General features: G+C 29.1%; 1 protein-coding gene across 1 annotated transcript; it reads left to right on the top strand.

Moving 5' to 3' along the window:
* Positions 1–1,020: 1,020 nt before the first annotated feature.
* On the top strand, positions 1,021–19,663 carry LOC111677249 (band 7 protein AGAP004871-like). The gene is made up of 8 exons (XM_046951381.1): positions 1,021–1,678; positions 12,629–12,738; positions 12,910–12,982; positions 13,142–13,224; positions 14,138–14,341; positions 15,322–15,377; positions 18,661–18,841; positions 18,910–19,663. The coding sequence occupies exons 1-8, from the start codon at positions 1,642–1,644 to the stop codon at positions 19,165–19,167; spliced, it is 1,002 nt and encodes a 333-aa protein (XP_046807337.1). The 5' UTR covers positions 1,021–1,641; the 3' UTR covers positions 19,168–19,663.
* Positions 19,664–21,229: the final 1,566 nt, after the last annotated feature.

The raw sequence follows: 21,229 nt of genomic DNA, 5'->3' as shown, positions 1-21,229 counted from the left end.
GTAAAGTTTTGATTAAGTGAGTATGAAGAAATGGCAAATAAGTATAGAACTCTTATAGAATCGGGTTGAAAAAAGAGCCTGAAAGAAGAGAGTAAAGAAAAGAGTGTTAAATTGCTTTATGGAGATGAAGCTACAAGAAGTTCGCAGAAAATAATTGTTGGACCAAATACGAAATGTACACACATTTGAGGGCTAATGTTGTAAAGAGTGCGCAAGGTCAGTTTGAGTGAAATAATAAAATTAAAAGAGAATACAACAAAATATTATTAAATAAATGCGTAGAGAATAAAATAAAAACAAGGGATAACAACTGAAATGCGTTTAATATATTTATGATACTCGTTCTCTAACACATACACAGATATGTTTTCATTTCCTTTTTGGTTTTATACTTTAACTAAAAGTATCTATATTTGTATATACAAGCGAGTGTAGTGTGTTTAGTTTAGTTTGTGGATGTTGTGTATGAGAAAATATTATGTTTTTCACATGTAGAATGTATGTAATTGAGTGTAAATATGACGCAGAATGTGAATTCAGTTGTTAAGTTGGTGCAGTATCAGTTAGACTTGTAAACTGAATAAGAACGGTTTGATTAAGTTTCAAAAGAAAACTAACAAGAAATAACAGAAACAACAGAATACAACTAGAAGAAATCCCCGTATTTTTTCACTTATTTTCCGTTATTGTTGTTGTTGTTCTACTTCATGTGGTGTATATAAATTGCGAAAAATAAAACAAAATAAGTAAAAAAAATAAAAGTAGAAAAAATTTTTTAAGAAAACTAACTTCTTAAAAAACGAAAGCAAAAGAAAAAATTTCAAAGAAAAAAATACAAATTTAAACTAAAGAAGTTTCGTTTATACAAAATTGCGTGCAAAAATGTTTGTGTATTTTAAAATTGTGTGATTTAGTTAAAAATCTAAAAGAAATTTGTTTTAGTATTTGTTTTTGTAGTTTTAAAAAATCAAATCCCTTAAATAACTTTATGTAGTTAAAGTTGTTTTTTTTACTAGAAAACGAAATCCTATAAAAAAAAAAAAATAAAAAAACCAAACAAGTAGTTAGTCAGTTAAAACCTTTAAATTAATCAAAATAAACCAATTAACCAACCAACCAAGCAACAAAAAAACAGCAAAATAATCCATCCATTTTATAATTGTATCTAATTGCTATATATCCTGTGTAATTTACCTCGATTTTTAACTTGAGCTGCTGGTGTTGCTGCTGCTGCTAATTGTATTCTTATTTTGCACTCTTGATTTATTGTTTGTGTATTCTAAAAGCCACACAAAATTGTTTGTTTGTAAAATAACAAAAAGAAACACCTAAACCAAACAAAATAAAAGTAAAATAAAGAAAAAAAGATTTTGTATTTTGTTCTAATAAAACGAAAGTGTTGTATGGTTGCTAATTAATTGTATATCCTTACTCACTATACTGCCACCATCTGTCTATCTATCACACATACATACATACACATATATATAAAGTATTTGTATAAGTAAAAAAAAAAAAACAAAAACTCATCGACGTCATCGTAATCGTCATAGCCATCGCTATCGCACATCACCATCATCAACAACTTGAACATCATTATTATTGTACGGATACACCAGAGGCAATAGACCATAAAGCAATATGCCTGACACCATCTCAGTTATAGATCATAAAAGAAGTAAGTCTAAGAATGCCATTGTCCTGCTTTACATGATAAATAATAAAATGGGTTACATTTACACTTACACAAGATTTTAGTATTAATATTATTACTTTGATTTTATAAAAATAAATATTTTCAAATTAATTGGAGTTGATTGAAAGCGTAGACTAATTAAGCAACAAATCAGATTGTATTGAAAATTCTAAAAATTTTAGAGCTTGATCTTTTCATGTATGCTTACTACATGTAGTACTACGGTACGTATGATAGTTATTTATTTTTTAATTAAATATTAATCATTCGCTGTGTATCCCAGCAAAAATAAAATGAAGTACGTACAAAAGAATGGCATTTATTACCATTTCAAAGGTGGCACTTTTTTACGTTGTTTTGGTTGTGATTTTTAATGGCTTTCGAAGAAGCAAAATGTTCCAAATAACTTTAAAAAATAACATAAGAACAAGCCTACCATATAATACCCTACACCTGCTACAAGAAAAAAAGTGATTTACTTTTCTTAATAAAGCATTCAAGTTATACTTAAGCCATTTATTTTTGAATAAAATTGTGGACATTTAAGCCAAATTTTGACGGGGGGCTTTTTATATGGGCTAGTTTCAAATGAGGCTCTATAATTATAAAGTTCACGAGGTTCATCAAGTCTTTTGTAGCTTTTTGTAGAGATACTAGTATATTAAACAAAATTATGAACTTAAAAGCCCTATTCGGTGGGTTCAGTTGTGAAATAAAGGACCGATGTTAACCATTTCCAAAAAGCTTCGACTACGGTACCATAAAAGATCATATTCCAAATGTCATCAAATTATCTCCAAAATTGAGACTTGTAGTTTGATTACACGGCTTATGAGCCCTATTTGGGGTTCAGTTGTATGGGAATGTTGTATGGGAAAAGATTAAATAATGGCCCAGGGGCAGTATAAGATCATGTACCAAATTTTATTGATTTTTTTTTAAATTGCGACATGTAGTTTGATTAAAAGGTTTACATGGACGGACAGACAGAGAGCCAGACAGGCAGACGGATATAGCTAAATCGACTCAGAAAGTGTTTAAAAGCCGACTTGTATACTTTAGGATTGGTATAGGACCAATATTATTGTGCGTTACAAACATCAGCCCAAATCCAATATACCCTCGCCACTAAAGTATCTAAAGGTAGTGAATTTGTAGTAAAATAAAAAGGATAACCCTCCTAAACCTGTATTAAAATCAAAACTTTTGCAGGTCTTTTCAAGTACTTCCATAGAAAAATATTTCTTCTTTTTTGCTTCTTTTGAAGTTGTATTTTGCTGGAATAACTCCCAAAGCTACACTGAATGAATGGTACCCGTAGCCTTTCATTTTTATAAAAATAATAAATTTTAAGAACATTATTGTTTGTGGCTTACTCACATAAACCTGTGACATAAAAACACACAATAAAACTCAAAATGTGAAAAATTCCTCGATCACATCACCTACATGTGAAATAAATATTCATGAGTATAGTGACCAATTTAATATGATTACTTTAGCATCTAGTGTTAAAACTAAACATCATTGGTTATCATTGAACTATAGAAATTTGCATTGATGGTGATGGCCAGACCACATAACATCAAACAGTGACTTTTTCGTAAAACAAAGAACGTAATTAAATGTTATCCATAGTTCCAAATTTAATTTTTTTGGTGATATATATTGATCCAGATATATAGCTTCTCCTGGTTCACCTTTTAATGTAATTTCTGTGTATTTCGATTTTATGTGGTATATTTGACCTACTATGATACCATGTAGTGTATAGAGTATTAGCACTGTGAATTATATTTATTTGTATTAGGGTGACCGGAAGTTCATATCGGGAGACTAGAAACAAACAAAAAACCCAACAAAATACTTATAGAAATAAAACAAAAATACAACCACACATACATACATGAGCGTATGTTTGTGGTTGATTTTGTCTTTTTTAAATGAATTTTCAGAGGTTGTCTTGGATTTTTGTCTTTATCTTTGTTATTTATGGACGGATTTTGCTGATTTGAAATAGGAAACTTCTTGAAAGTATTTCCGACAGAATTATTGAAGATTTGGATCCCGAAAATACTGGGGTCTTCCGAAAATTGATTTCAACACACACACATAGACAGGAAGACAGACGGACATGGATTAATCGACTCCGCTAATTATAAGAATTCAGAATATATACACTTTATAGAGTCGGATAATTATATTGTCCTAGCTGGTTAGTTGTTTGTTGGATTTGAGCTGATAATTCAAAGATATTGGTGTAGCGTTGAAGTGGGTTGAATGATTCTAAGTTGTTTCCGAGGTTAGTCGGCTGGAGTGGCGGAAGATATGTACTGAACTAAAATTTTTGTGAAACAGAGTAAGATGATGCAAAGTTGTTTATACTCTACTCATTAATTTATTAGAACTATTCCTTTGGATCCGTGTTTCGGAATACAAATTACGTTCAAAACAAAAGCCTCTTACTAGTGTGGTTGGGCGACATACATATAAGGATCTTCATTGTCGGGGTTAGATTGAGCCTACACAAGAGACCTGTCTTTCCCCAACGGTACTACTATGGCAATAGATTAGATAGATCGAGGACTCGATGCAAGGTGCACGTATACTAGACCGGAAATTCCATATACTTGAAGATGCGCGTGTAATAACACAATGGTGTTGAAGCCATCAATGCAGGTGATCACGTATCATTTATTCTCTACTCACGAAGGTGAAGGGTTTAAAAAGAAGAGAATATTTAGATCCCAAAGATATCTAAGCTCTTCAAAAAATTGACTTCAATAGACGCAATTTTAAGAGATTCAAAAACAAATTTTAGTGGTTCGGATAACATATATATATTATGTAATTATAACCTATAATTCCCTTCTTACGGGGGTATTAGTGCCTCCTTTTAATTAATTTACTACTTAACTATTTATATCGTTACTTATTTATCAGCAATTTTATTTAAAGTATTCTTACACAATAGCAATAAGTATTTTAGTATATATTTTTTTCTCATTTGAGAAATTCTTTATACAATTAGATTTTATTTGCTCCAATTGTTTCATTTTATAGTATAAAACCATTGTTGTTTGATGGACATCAATTGGAAACAAGAAAGAAGAAAATCTAATCTTAACAATATGTTCAATGAAATGGTAGTACGAAAACATATAATGATACAAAACTTTATTTATAAAAAAGTAGATCTGCCCTTTAAAAATAAAATAACTTTATTTTATAACTACAGCTAATATAATGTCTAACTAAATCTAAAGTTCTAATTTAAAAGCTATTAAAAACATGTTTCAATTTCACTACATTCCATCCAAATGACTTAAAATTTTACATCAATTAGTTTAATATGATAATAAAATAAAAATATTTTTTTTATGAGCAGTTATACTAATATCCAAGTACATTTAAACATTTTCTTATTTTGTCTTTGTTTGTTTGACACATGTTACAGGGTTTAATGTCTAACTATTTGAACGTATGTATATAGGAATATATATTCAACCATGTGGAGCATTTCATTGTTCGAAAATTTTTCTCAAAACGAAATGGTTTTATCAATATTTACACCATATAAGAAAATAAATATTTATTTTCAATTTCATATATTAAACATTGTAATAATATACAAGTATGTATGTACTTAAGCAACATTTAATCTTAATTGGCTACTTTAGATTGGATGCTATAACTTATTAAAGATTATTAGTTTATTATAGAAATTAATGTTGGAAATTGCCAACATACATGACTACACATAAAGTGTATTAAGAGAATTATTATAATTGATTAAAACCCAATAAATGATAAGGATTTGTTTGAAAATATTTCTTTAGTAAGCTTTATATATTTTAAAGAATGTGTATTATACCAAAGATATTTTATATATTTATGTGGTTAATGTAGGTATATGACATGAATTTGTATTGTTGGGCAACACAACAATAACAACAAAAAAGTGATAAATTTGCAATGTATGCTTATTATTTAATTAAAAATAAATATCACTCATACGCAAGATGTATGGCGAATAAAGAATTTTACTTTATTTAACAATATCACTCATACGCACGATGTACGATTAATTAATAATTTTACTTTATTCTATAAACTATTCGAACATATTAAAGAGTTAAAGCGGGTCTTTCTTTGTTTTTATTTAAAATCAAATTAAATTTTGAATATATATTTAATTTATATAATTAATTAATTTTATATTTTGTGTAAAAAAATATATTTACAAATTTTGTAATTGATATCGTTAGTGATTTGTGATAGGTGTAAAACTTTTTTGATAAAACTATTTTGATGATTTAAACTTATTTTTAGTGTATGTTTGAATATTTGTAAAGTTGAAAATAAGAATTTAGTTTTTATTTAGAATGAACTCAGGCAAATCAAGAATGAACGCAGTAAATCCTGAACATACAAAAATAAGGAAGGAATTGAATGTTATCACTTGTATAAGATACCTTTCATTCATCACTATTCAACCCAATACACGCCTCATTCATTCGTCACACTTATAAAGAACTACATCCGACACATTCACTCTGGGTATATGGGTGGGTAATTTCCTTATATCTCTTCTTTTATCGTGTATTATATAAACTGAAGACCAACTTAATTCCAATGCTTATTTCCACATTCACCCCTCTATGCGCCGAACTTATTCCAAATTTTTAATCGGCATTCTCATCCCACGAAATATGGATTTAAACCACAGCCACGTACACCCCAAAAGAAGTTCTCCAGTAATGAGAGCAAATTCCAAAACTATTCCTTGCAGGCTACCGTTTGCCCTGAGAGAACCAGTATATATAAGTCTCTATTGCAATAACACAATGATGGTGTATTTCATAAAGGTTACGTGCCCCAAGGAATGTAAAAGAAGTATGTATAAGATGGTTAATCCATTTGTATCCTATAAATTATATATCCTTATAAATAAAGGAGTCCATTAAACTATATTCATCTATTTGAATTTTCGTTCGATTTTGTTAAATACAATATAGTGAAGATATATGAAAAATTCGGCACAAGCCAAACAAGCTCACCATTTACTCAGCGAAAATTTAATATAAGTTTCAACACGAGGGACAGGGTGTGTGGTGCTTAGAAGTGTTGATTTTCGTTTACATACCTGCCAACAAATCGAGGCATAAGTCAAATTTCAATTTCGTTCAGTTATAGTACTCTTTGAAACCAATGGTGTACTATCGATTATGCGATGCTGAAATCACGTCCGTTCATTACAGTTAATCTGTACCAAATGGAGCCCCCGGGCATGTTTCCTTAATAAGTGTCACATCATGGTGTATTGTAATCCGGGGGTAGATACGTGCTTCCAATACTTGTGGTCTTCTGGGACTATAAATTGGTGTTGACAATTTACTCCTTGCGTTAGTTGAAAAAAAGGGTCATGACTATGTCCTGGTTGGTCAGTTGGTTAAGGTTCTTTTGGGATTCACGTTGTGGCTGTGGTTAAAACCCAAATCGCGGTTGTTTGTTTAAAAGACAGATAAGTACTCGATGAATATGATTTTCATGATTCATTTCTGTTATCGTTCCTGGATACTGAATGCGGTACGAATTATAGAGCATGAATTACAGAGCATGACTGAGGATTAATAAAATGTTAGATTTGAGCTAATAATGAATAGATTGGGTATACGAGGTGGAGTTTTCTAATGTTTTCTGAAGTGTATTTGCATTCTATAGAGAGAATGGGGTAACTAATGTATTTGACGGATGAAGTTGGTGCAGTGATGTGTTAGACTGTTGTAATCTAGCAAGAAGGGAAGGATTGACGTAGTGCCTACCTCTCTTTGATATTTAGCGATTTTTCTAGATTTTTGAATGTATGCTCAACTTATCACAGTGGGTCTTTGTGACCACTGAAATAAAGTCTTGTCTATTAATATAATCCGTGTTTCGGACTACCATGTACCAAATGCAAATAATTCGTTTGCTACCACACGTAAAAGCATCACAGCGATGCTCTGCTACATGTATAAATACCTCTTAAGTTCCATTCACACGATCACACTTTACGTACGTAAAGTCTAATGAAAAGGTAAAATTGTAGAAATGATAGATTTATGTTTACACGATCGGTATAAAACAATAATAAAGTAAGATGGAACCTAGCAAAAAATGGTGCCTTCTTGGAAACAGTTTTGTAAGGCAGAAAGCAGCTGCTGCTTACACTTGTTATGGAAGATTTCATTATTTTTGTATGGGATTCCTCGCGTAAGGTTTTAAAAACAATAAAAGTTAGATGAAAGTATTTGGGAATCTTTTTTTATCCGCCTAATACATTTGACTAATCTTTGTTATCGTCAATGTACACGATATACTTAACTTCAGAAATGAGTATCTAAAACTGACCTGCTTTTGGTCTCAAAAGAAGTAAAAATATTTTGCTAAAAAATCCATATGCTTCCATATCTCAAGCTTGAGCATATTGGCTGTGTGGCACGTTTCACTAAATATTTCCTACATAGGATATGTACTGTATAAAATTTCCCTTAAATTCTCAACAAAAATATTACCTTAAGCCTGTAATATCTAATTCTCAAAAAGTATGATGATGAAAAACAAACACGCGTCACATACACATACTGACACCTATAGCGAGAGATAGTGTGTCTGTGTTTAATGAAAAATAGTTTTTACATCAATTTTTGTTTTCCTTTTAATGTATTTCTTGTAATGCACACACAAAAATGTACTTGTGCCCTCATTGTTTGAACATGACTTAAAGTTACCAAATCATTCCGCAATGAATTTCGTTGCTTTTGTTTTTTTTTTGTTTTTGCCGTAATATTTTCTCTTACAATTTTAGAAATGTTTCAGTTACACTGTTAAAGGAAAAATAAGAGGTGGGTAGTAAGGTGAGGAAATTTGATGTAAACAAAAAAAGGGTTCATGTATCAGCATTAGCACTCACCAGGCATTGTTTAAATTATTTAACAACTAACATGTTTACATGTATTCGTTTACCTAAGTATGTGTGTAAGTCTATATAATGTTTTATGTACTTTAAGTACAAATTTTCGCAATGCATTAAATACATACATATATACATCCCAATATTACATACACATTGTAAAGTATGCAGTAGTTTACACTTAATAACTAGAACATGCATCACAGTGTGTATGTGTTCGGGTAAAATGGATGTATATATACAGTCAACACCTCCCATTCTGCCCCCTTTGGTGACGAGTGATTTAAAAAAGAAATTTGTGTTTGTGTTTTTTTCATTCTTTTGTTTTTTCCCGTGTTCAGTCTCATTCATAAACGAAGAATTAGTAGAACTTGTTGCATCCACAGCCATAATGTATAATATAAATGCAAGTATGTGGATGTGTATGCAGTGCTTTTGTATTTAGTATTGTTTATGTGGGTGGATAGAAATTTTAAATGGTATTTGAATTATTACAAAAATTGCCCTACAGAGACATGTTGAAAAACACATGCTGCATTTATATTATTTATAATGTGTTTATAATTGAATTGAATTCCATTGTATAGAGATGATAGACAAAAAAAAGGTATCAACTTTACGTATACACTTGTAAATGTGTATGTATGGACATTTTCTAATTTTAAACAATGACATTGTTTTGAGTGAGTGTTGTTTTTTTGGAGTTTCAAATGGTATTTTAATTGTTATATTTTATAAGTGAATAATTGAGTTCCATTGGGATATAATTTCATTTTAAAAATAAGTTTTAATTACAAAAATTGCACCTATTGCAGGAAATGACTAAATATCAGGTGATTGAATATTTTAAAATTTCAAAGAGAAAAGTAGAGTTTTGTGGAAATGCTTATACATTTTTGAATACTTATTTATTAAAATAAAATGAAAATATAATAAAAGAATGATTTTTAATTAAACATCAGAATTAAATGCAAAAATTTATTGTTTACATTAAAAAAAAATAAATAATTTTAGAATACAGGATTTGCAAAAGATTGCGCATCTATATGAATGTGTTGTGGACATATTGTTTTTTATGAAGAAACAGCAAAGAGACCGCAAAGAATCCACAAATATATTAAATTGATTTTTATGTAAATTAATTCAAATTGATGAGAGCGTATACTTAATATTTATTTCCATAGTTTTAAATACATATTACTCATACGTAGTAGTTTAAGAATCCAAACATGTATAAAACTGATTTTAATGCAAATATATAAAAATTATAATGAGCGTATACTTAATATGTATTTCTATAGTTTTAAATACATATTACTCATACGTATATATGTTAGCAAATTTAATGAAGGGTATTTATGTATTTTGGAACGTTGAAGATTTTTCAGTTCGGTGGTTTCATTTTCTCTTAAAAATGGAAATTTCTTAAAGAGGTTGAAACATTAAAAAGTGATATATTAGAAAAAAAATTTAATATTTTCCAATAACATGGATGTTTTTAAAAATTATTCTTATAAAAAAGGATTATTTTGGAAAATAAAAAAATTTTTAAAAATTAAAAGAAATAAAATAGGTAACATTTTTTAAAATTTTCTAAAAAAAGAAAGAAATTTTTTTGGAAAAGAAGAAATTTTTTTAAAAATTAAAAAATAAGTAAATTTTTTTTTAAAATTTCCAAAACTAAAGAAAGAACATTTTCAAAAGTAACAAGTATAAATGTATAGTCGGACATGACCGACCATATGATACCCTACACCACAGAGTATGTTTAAAATGTGGATTTTTTTTTAATAAAAGAGTATTTAATTTTTTTTACTTAATTTTGAAATTTTTACATATTTAAAAAAAAGAAATTTTTCACAAAAGGGCTCATATATATCTAAATCAAAGTCGTTTATGTAGAATTTAATCGTGTTATTAGTGTTTATAAGTGAATTTTGACATTCAAGTCATTTTCTAAAAAGATCTATAATTTTCTATAATTTCTATAATTTTCTATAAAAGAGAAATTTTCCAGAAGTGTAAAATTTTCAAAAATTTTATAAAATTTGGACAATTAAATGCACTACGATGAGATTTTTGGATATTCTAATATTAAGGGAATACTACTACGGTTGTGTAATATTTTGGAACATAAGATATATCTCGTCGAAGGGAGCGACATAAGAACCAAATATTGGTAAATCGAGAAATTAGTTTTTATATATATTTGTAAGATTAAATTAAAAATGGTACTATTTTATCTTCAAAAGTTATTTTTTAAGTTTTTTTTATAATGTTTAACCTAGAAACATGAAATTTAGCTTGTAGAACTTTTTGAAACATAAAATTAAATATTTATTGTCCTCAGTGAAGTGAAAGTTATACGAAGGGACTTTCTTTCTGTAGGAAAGAATTATTGATACTCTTTCGTTCTTCAACTCTATGAGTTTTCTATAATATTGAACCATAAATGATAATCTATAAAGTGTAACATATTCAATTATAACATTGAAGACAAAAACATAAAATTAATCTTTTAAAGGTTATTTCTGATACTTTTTTTAAATGGCGCCTTTTTGAATTTAGAAACATGATATAAAACATGCAGGGTAAAAGAATATCTATTATAGAGCAGTTTTTTATACCTTTTAGAATATTGAAGCAAATAATAAAACTCTGTAAATTAAGGTATATATTTAATTAAACTTATTTTAATAAAGTATTTTCAATTTAAGTTCTCTTTGACTTTATAAAATATCCCAGCAAAAACATTGTAATCACTTGTACTTACTCAACAAGCTACCCTACAATGTATACACTTCATAACATCTACAATGCTTAGAAGGAATCTTGTAATAACTTACAAATATGTTAAGTAAGGACAAACTTTTTAGTCATTTTCTGTTTGAATTTAGTTTTTGTTGCACAAACTAAAAGAGAAGCATATTGTTATGTAAAACTTATATTCTATCTCATAAACTTTACCCAACTCTTCATTTGAATTCGATCGTAATAAGTAGTACTAACCAAACGCTCTATTTGTAAGCGAGTGTGGTAAGTACTTACCGCTAATGTCATCATCGAATTAATATAATAAAGTAAAATGCTAAATTTTATCATCTTAACCCTTTACATTTCTATATACGTTTTTGCTGGTAATAAAAATTTCTTCTCACAGTTATAAAAAAAACCGACACCTAAATCGTTGTGGGAGCTTAAAGATTTCACGTTTTCAAAAGAAATTTGCGAAAACAAATTAATTTGAATTAAGAATTATAAAGAAAAATTAATCAAAAATGGCTTCATTTACATAAAATCCCTATTTTCCAACTCTTAATCATGGTAAATCTTGAAAGAAAACCCCACTCAATGTAAATTTATTTTTAAAATAATTTCACTCAAACTGTGGAAAAAAGTTGTTTCATAAGTAAATTATTTTGTCGCAAAAAATGTCACAGCCATATGTTTTAAAGGATTTCATGCTGTTCTTTTGTTTATTTATAAAATTTCCTATTTATTTTTTATTTTATTTCAAAGGATAACAGTTGTTATGTCACTCAGTCATTTGAAGCATGTTTCTGTTTGGTTGACAATACAATTCATTTTAGATTCTAATATTTTATTTTTATTTGAATAAAAACCTTAAATAAATAACTGAATGAATGGTATTACTGTATTGTTAAGTATATAAATATTTGTATATTCACACATAACATATACACACATACAAGCCACAAAACATTTGTAAAAGACCGCAAAACAATTTATCATAATTTATTGGAAAATGTATAAAAAAAGATGTATAATTTAAATATTTATAAGGCAACCGGAAACCCATAGCTAATGTTTAAAAAAGATTTCTCTATACATATTTCTATAATACCACATAATTTGATTAAATTATATTTTATTTTTCAATGTTTATATTCTGCCTATCTCCTGCTGTTTGCCATACAACAACGTCAACCACATCTAAAACGACAATCTCAACACAGTCAATGAAGATATGAATAACAAGGCTTCAACTTGTGGCAAACTTCTTATATGCCTCTCAGTGGTCCTGGTCATTTTGACGTTGCCCTTCAGTTTGTTTGTTTGCTTTAAGGTAAATGAAAGTGGATTTAAAAAAAACGTTTTATTTTTGTAATTTTCTCGCTATTTATCTGTAAGTATTTGTATTTATAAATTAAATTATTCCCCTTGGCTGCTTTGGCCTTTTGTAATGAAATTATATTTTCTTTGCTTTTGTCTCAATTGGCTCTTTTCTATTTTACAGGTGGTTCAGGAATATGAACGAGCAGTTATCTTTCGTTTGGGTCGTTTAATGCAGGGTGGTGCCAAAGGACCAGGTATTTAAAAAGCTTATAATCAAATTTTGATTTGCGTTATTAAAAATTAATGAATGTTTGTCTGTGTAGGGATACATTTTGTTTTGTCGTTAGTGTAAGAGCTTTAAAGGGATTTACAATAGATTAGTAATTTATACTTATGTCTTGTTTAAATTTTAGGTATTTTCTTCATACTGCCTTGTATAGATTCGTATGCCAGAGTAGATTTACGTACCAGAACTTATGATGTACCACCACAAGAGGTAAGTAATGTTTCGAAGTTTATTGTAAATAAAGGCAAGAGAGCTTTATTTTCTGAGATTCTTAAATATTTAAACTGCAAATTTTAATCAATAGTATACATTTTTATAAAATGGCAAATTCTTAAAGAGATCCTTTCCGATTGAACTAGAACTGAACTAGAACTGAACTAGAACTGAACTAGAACTGAACTAGAACTGAACTAGAACTGAACTAGAACTGAACTAGAACTGAACTAGAACTGAACTAGAACTGAACCAGAACTGAACTAGAACTGAACTAGAACTGAACTAAAACTGAACTAGAACTGAACTAGAACTGAACTAAACTTATTTGATAATTTAATACGTTCAATTATTTAGGTGTATGTTAATTAAAAGGAAAACATACCAAAACTTGAAACTAAAATCAAATTAGTTTTTATTTCCAAAAGCTTGGCCAATATTTACCAAAATGTTATATTTTCCAATGTTTAACGAAAATGTTTGTCCAAAGAATCAATAAATGAAAAAAGGAAACTTAAATAAATTCACAGGCCATTTTTCATTTCGTTTTATTTGTCGCATCCAACATTCAAGTGGATTTCCGAAAACTATCATTTACATGGTGTTTTCAGATAATTAAATTTAAAAAAAAAATGTTCATAAAATAAAAAATAAATGAACTAAGCTAGAATGGAAGTACCAAAAAAACACGTACTTGTGCGGTAGAACAAGGAAAAAAATTAAGAAAACTTGTTTTGTAAAAATTAAGTAAAATTGTGTATCTTAGCAGTTTTTTTCTTCGATGCATTTGCCATTGTTGACGATTTTATTACGACAAAATGAAATAAACTAGAAAAAAATATACATTTATTCACTGCAAGATTTTAATATGTTTTTTTGTTTTGAATTTTCTTACTGCTTTTTATTTTAGGTCTTAACAAAAGACAGCGTCACTGTGTCAGTGGATGCTGTTGTCTATTATCGAGTTTCGAATGCAACAGTCTCCATAGCAAATGTTGAAAATGCTCATCATTCTACACGTCTATTGGCACAAACAACTCTACGTAACACAATGGGCACACAGCATTTACACGAGATTCTAAGTGAACGTATGACAATTTCCGACACTATGCAGGTAACAAAAAAAAAAAAAAAAAAAAAAAATTGAGAAAAAATGTACTACAACAGCTACGTCAACAATAATAATCTTTATGTTGTAAACGTAGGCAACGGGAAAAGTTCTTTAAATTAAGAGACAATTTCAAGAAAATCAGTTATAAAGAGAGAGCTTTTAAAAAAAAAAATAATTAAAAAATACATAAAAGACTTTTTATAAAAGACTTATCAAAAATATATAAAAAGAAAATTTATCGAAAAATTTTTAGAAATTTGAATTTTAAAGTAAAAGAAACTTTTCATACAACATTCGTATGTTTGAATAAATGTAAGTGCACCTGTATATATTTATGTATGTTATTTAAGTGTGAATAACTATTTAAGTTCAGTCAGGTGAACAAAAGCATGAAAATATATGCCAGCCAAGCTTATTTTTCTACAATGTTTACATTTGTATGCCAGTTTTAAATTTATACTAGTGTTGTATGTATCTCTATATAAGTTTATAAATATATGTCATGTGTTGCTGTTGTTGTTGTTGGCGTTGTCGTCAGTGTATTTCATAAAGAAAGAAAGATAACACACAGCACAGCAACAGCAGCGACATCACGCAAGCAGGCAGCATCAACAAAAATGTTTTCTAAAAAATCATGTCATAAATATGACAATATTTTGTCATTTCTCACCTTCCTCTTGCCAACAACTGACGCTGCTGCTGCTGCTGTTACAAAAGCCTACATACATATATACATGCATACATTCATAAACACCTGCAACATTAGACACATACAAATTTAAACATATAAAAGTTTGAATTATATTTTGCACAATAGAAAAGATGACACTTTTTCCCATACACATACATATATAACATTCTTTTTTTTCTTCGTAAAATTTAAAACATTTTTCCTTTCATTATGATGAAATTGTGTATTTTTTGTTGTATTTGTTCATTCGTTCATTCATTTCATTTTTTATTTTTCGCTTATATATTTACAGGTACAATTGGATGAAGCTACTGATGCTTGGGGCATTAAAGTGGAACGTGTTGAAATGTAAGTTATATGGCAACAAACGAAAAATATTAAAGAGAAAAAGAACAAAAAAAAAAATAAATAAATAAATAATAATATCAAGAATGTATAAATATTTTAGATAGTAACCTACATATGAAGATAAATAAACATTTTACCTGCAATATCTTTAAATGAAACATTAGGTAGCACGTGTTTGTAGTTCGTTGTGCCTGTTTTATGAAATTGTTATCATTTTGGATTTTTAAACGTCTAACGGATGCAATGTATAAAATTGTTTCTATTATTAAATGTGGGAATTAGGGGAAAAACGGGAAATTTAATTATTAATAAATTGGATTTTTGAACTCCGCTATATTGAATTCTTGGTTATTACGAACAACTATTTTAATAAAAACAAGTAGAAGTGCTATATTCGGCCAAACATACAAAACCAAATACACAGCGTAATAAAATCAAATACATCTACATACACATGTTGCTTATTTATCAAAGCATGAAAAAAAAATATTTTTTTGATGAAATTTTCAGAAGTTGTCTCGGATTTTTGCTCATATCTCCGTTATTTATGGACCGATTTTTCAAAAAACTGATTTCAACAGACAGACGGATATGGCTTAATCGACCCCGTTTTCTATGAGGATACAGGAGGATGTTAGAAATTACAAACGGAATGACAAATTTATATATACCATTCTCACTCCCTCCGAGGGCATGTTAGTCTTTGCATAGATTGAAAAGAGGTCGAACCAGAGCACCACATAATCTGGTACTACGAGTGGCCACTTGCCTGCAGGACTATGTCCTAGCTAGTCAGTTGGTTAAGGTTCCTTCGGGATCTACGTAGTGGCTGTGGTTAAAACCCAAATTCGCGGGAAAAGTGAGTTGCGGTTAAAAGACTAATTAATGTAAGGTAAAGTCAATATTTCGGGATAAGTTCAGTGATGTTGCCGAAATAACAGATACGGGATGAATGTGGGGTACGGTGGGCCTCACCCCACAAGTCTTCCTATAATGAATGTGTCGGATAAATGGGTTGTGTGCTGTGTTATCTGATGATGAATGAAAGGTATCATATACAAATGATACCATTGAATTTTTCTTCCTTGTCCAGATATGTTAAGAGTATACTCTGTTCATATCAGAATTGTCACAGTGTATCCCTGTGATTAAGAACAAAGTTTCGGCTTATTTGATGGATTCGTACTTCGGTCTACCGGTTACGTCTCTAGGTGTTGTTGCCAAATCAACAGAGGACATCCCATCTGCGTAGTTGTTAACGAATGTGGTGTTTTAAATCTCGCATGTTAAGCAACATAACAAACAGCAATGGTAGATATTAGATAGCTCGAATACTTGAGCAAAGTGCTTGTACATGGACCGGTATATCCATGTACAACAATTGCCACTTGAGTTTTTCGTTGAAGGATTCAGGGGCGATGGTAGACCGTTGTCAGTCTACCCAGTAGATGAGAGAGACCACCTTGAAATAAGGCCGTCAAGGCAGGTGTTTACGTAAAGTACTACGACATTCATACCATTCTCACTAAGGTGACGGGTATAAACACACCTATTATAACACACTTGGTTATTACGAATACTCATATAAAACGAAATACTTTTTCAGTCCCTCAAGTACAATTTAATACAATTTTTCTAAAATTAGAGTGAAGGACGTTTTGGACTCTAAAAAATTGTAAGTTCATGGGTTTTTATTGAACAGCACTTTCTATACTGGTAAGCAAACTGATGAGCGGAAAATCAAGAAAGGGGGGATTCTAAAAGGCTCATAGAGAAATCAGTCAGAATCACTTACATTCTACGAGTTGACTCTATCGTAGAAGGCTAAAGCAATTCAATACCAGGCTTTCTGCGATATTATATCCAAATATCTTCATATAGGTGTCCTTTCATATATACATACGATATCTTAGGAATAGTTATTGGAAAATCGTAAACAAAATTACTACCAAAAAAAAGTTTTCCATTTAAAGTTTCTGATATCTGGTGTTATATACATATCTACATTTTTTCAAAACATTTAAAAAAAATCTAAAATTCTATTTAAAGAGAAACATAAAATGTATGAATGCTTTTTATAAATAAAAATGTTCGCAAATTATTAACAAAATGTTAAGTAAAATTGTTCATGCCTTTGCTCAAGTGATACTTTCTGTTCCAGAGTTTTGCATTTTACCATCCTTTGCTACCTTAGGTCAACACTTTTTTACCCAAATTATCTGTGTACATATATAAAAAAAACTTGTTAAATTTTAAGGATCACACATACTTAAACGACAATGTGGTTTATGAAGGACTTGTTTTAAAATTATATAAATAAACCTTTCACTTACATCCGTTTTAATAATTAATTATCATTTTGGGGAGATTACTTAATTTTTATATATACATTTATATGAACTTAACATATATTATAATTGTATTAAGGAAACCAATACAGTGGAGTTTAAAATAGTTGTTATTTTTTTTAACAAAAAGGAGTTTTATTGCAAATTTGTTTTTATCTGTGTTCTTGTCAAGCTAGATCTTATGTGGAAAGTTATTTTAAAGAAATACCCTTGTTACCGTTGATCATGAACAGAAAATATAAATAGCTAAAACCTGTTTATTTACAGACAAGTTCAAACAAGATTGCCACAAATCAATGTAATTCAACTTTTCTGTTTTTTTTATAACAAAGTTATTAGATGTTTATAAAAATTATGTTTCTTTCTTACCCTTCACTGCTAATAAAAGAGGAAATAAAAACATTTCAATACACATACACATATAATTCATGTGACAACAGTTACAATAATGATGTTGTTGTTTGGCGAACCTTTTAAAGCTCAAGTAACCACTTAAGCCAATCTGTGCCAAGTGCGAAAAAAATACAGAAAATATCACTCTCACTCCGTCTTTCAGTCGTCGACGAAATGTAGGCCATTAAGTCGTTGTAACCATATTTGATTATATTTTTTCAAAATCACTGACAAATGTTTCATTGTATGCGTATGCGGGCAAGTGAATCTGATGCTGATGGTGTTGATGATGATGACAGCGATGTCGTTTCAAAATTTTTATATTATTTGATAAATTAAATAAAACATGATTAAGTCATGTCAGAGGAGGTCATATGATATTGATTTTTTTAGAGAAAGATAAACCACTTAAGTTGTAAGAACGCAAATGTTATTAAAGGGACAATTTCAAGGTCTTGAAGTATCATTAATTAAAACATAAAATTTAATAAAAAATTATAACTTTTTTTCTTCTATTTCCATGTTATTCTCAACGTTAACAGCAAAGATGTACGTTTACCCGTCCAACTACAAAGAGCCATGGCTGCAGAAGCTGAGGCAGCACGAGAAGCTCGTGCTAAGGTAATAGCTGCAGAGGGTGAACAGAAAGCTTCTCGAGCCTTAAGAGAAGCATCTGAAGTAATTGGTGATTCACCTGCCGCTTTGCAATTACGTTATTTACAGGTAGGTCCTTTTCTCTTTTGTATTCTTTTTTTTTAAACACTTATTATTTTCTTTATATTTTCTTTTAGACTCTTAGTGCTATTTCGGCCGAAAAGAATTCAACAATTGTTTTCCCCTTGCCCATTGACTTAATAACATATTTCTTAAAGTCAAACGATGCTGAAACAATACAAACAGCCGCCAACACCGCACAAGTTATAGCCAAAAGGGATCGCGACCGAGAGGAGGATGAAACAGCATTGGCAGCAGCTAAAGCAGCAGCGGCTGTTGCACCAGCCTCTAGCAATACTCTACCATCTGGCAATTCTATAAATATTGCCATGTAAATTTTACCATAAAATCTAAAATAAAAAACAACAGCAGACATTGTAAACAACCAACAACAAAACAAACAAAAAATACATCATATAAGCAACAGTAACAACAATACAAATACAGCAACCAACAACAATAAATACAAAAGAGATGATGGCATTTACTTATACAGAGGAATATAAATAAAAATGAAAACAAAAACTTAAACATAACAAAATTTAAAGCAAAAAAAGTAAAATGAAAAAATTAAGAGTCAAAAAATTAAAATAATAAAGTATGTAGAGTATACAGTACATAAAGCAGCAAACAATAATAATACTAAAGAATATAATAATGAAGAAATTTAATCAAATTTTATTGAATTCATAAAATATTTAAAGTTCATTAAATTATACGTATTTTATGTTTGTAACATTAATAACTCATTAGACGGCTAAAGTCAAAGTATATTTTTGTTATTTTAAAAGATTCGTTATGCACAGTTCTAGTTCTAGTTCAGTTCTAGTTCAGTTCTAGTTCAGTTCTAGTTCAGTTCTAGTTCAGTTCTAGTTCAGTTCTAGTTCAGTTCTAGTTCAGTTCTAGTTCAGTTCTAGTTCAGTTCTAGTTCAGTTCTAGTTCAGTTCTAGTTCAGTTCTAGTTCAGTTCTAGTTCAGTTCTAGTTCAGTTCTAGTTCAGTTCTGGTTCAGTTCTAGTTCAGTTCTAGTTCAGTTCTAGTTCAGTTCTAGTTCAGGTCTCTTTCTGGGGAGTATTTCCTAAAATTTTACAAAAATTATAATTATTTTAAAAATGTCTTTTTAAAGTGACGCCTAATGAGTTATCAATGTTAACACATTAATAAAAATGCATTATTATGTCTCTATGTATATTCGTCAGTCAGTTAGTCGTCGGTCAGTCTGTATTAAATGTATGATTAAAGTATATTCATTAAATAAGTACCACAAAAAGTAAATATTTATTATCTATGTATGTTTTTTTTAATGTAATAATCAACCAGAACAATAAATTTTAAACATTAACATCAACATCGTTATTAGCCACAGCCTGAACTAAACAAAAACATACATAAACACATTACAGTACACTTTTATAAATATATAAACAGAAAACCTTATTGTGATTTAAAATTCTTATTTTTGTTGAATGAGAATGAAAAAGACAAAAACAAAGACTGTTTGTTTTCTGTCTTCATTACAACACACAAAAAACAAACTGTGTATCTTATATGGAGATGACACTTTAATAAAGACATTGTGCATTTCGACAATTGTTTTTATTTTAGTATAATGAAATATTCACTTGATAAATGTTTAGTGTTATGAAAACAAGCAGTCTTTTTTAATAAATTATAATTAATTTTGATATCCAAAAGAGAATCTCTAAGATTGTTAAAAGTATTATTAGGTTTTATTTCTAGTTAACATAATTTCTTAATGATAATGTCCAATACGAAACTTATAACCATTTCTATAAAATGAGTGCCAAAATGCTAAATACTAGTAATTTTTTTTTTAATTATTAAAAAACATTTTCTTTTGATATTTTGATCACACTTGATTTTATGTTCTTGTTGCTATGGAAAAATGTGCACAAATTTTTCGAGGTGTTTTTCTAAGTTTTATTGTTGAAGGATTCATTTATTAGTTGTTCAGAATGATTTAACTTACAAGAGTCGTATTTATGGAGTCTTTACTGTAGTTAAAGTCTTGTATGTGGAAATCATTACAATAAAAATGTAAGAAAAAAAGTTTGGTTTTTTTAAAGGGGAAAATTGTTCATTCCATTTTTAATCCATTGAAAAATTAGTCCATCTGCCTATTCGTCTGCTAAAAGCTTGAAAAATAGTGCTAAAATTGATGCAGTTTGCTTGCAGACTGTCAAATACCTGGCGGATAGAGCAAATATTCCTCCACTTTTTACCATTGAAAATATATAAAAAAAAATATCGAATTCATACGTTGCTACTTTCAATATAAAAAAAAAATAAACATGTTTGTTGCTTTCAGAGGAACAGGCGCTAAAATAATTGTTCATATGTGTCGTATATGGAATATTTATTTTCTAAAAATAAAAAAA

The sequence above is a fragment of the Lucilia cuprina genome, chromosome 5, assembly GCF_022045245.1.
Source record: "Lucilia cuprina isolate Lc7/37 chromosome 5, ASM2204524v1, whole genome shotgun sequence".
In the NCBI taxonomy this organism is placed as follows: domain Eukaryota; kingdom Metazoa; phylum Arthropoda; class Insecta; order Diptera; family Calliphoridae; genus Lucilia; species Lucilia cuprina.
This window is presented reverse-complemented; position numbering and strand designations above follow the sequence as displayed.

What these genes read in the sequence shown, in the direction of transcription:
- LOC111677249 (XM_046951381.1), top strand. Translation starts at nt 1,642, where the DNA reads ATGCCTGACACCATCTCAGTTATAGATCATAAAAGAA. An exon ending in GTTTGTTTGTTTGCTTTAAG is followed by an intron (nt 12,739 to 12,909) that starts GTAAATGAAAGT and finishes TCTATTTTACAG; the next exon opens with GTGGTTCAGGAATATGAACG. An exon ending in CAATTTCCGACACTATGCAG is followed by an intron (nt 14,342 to 15,321) that starts GTAACAAAAAAA and finishes ATATATTTACAG; the next exon opens with GTACAATTGGATGAAGCTAC.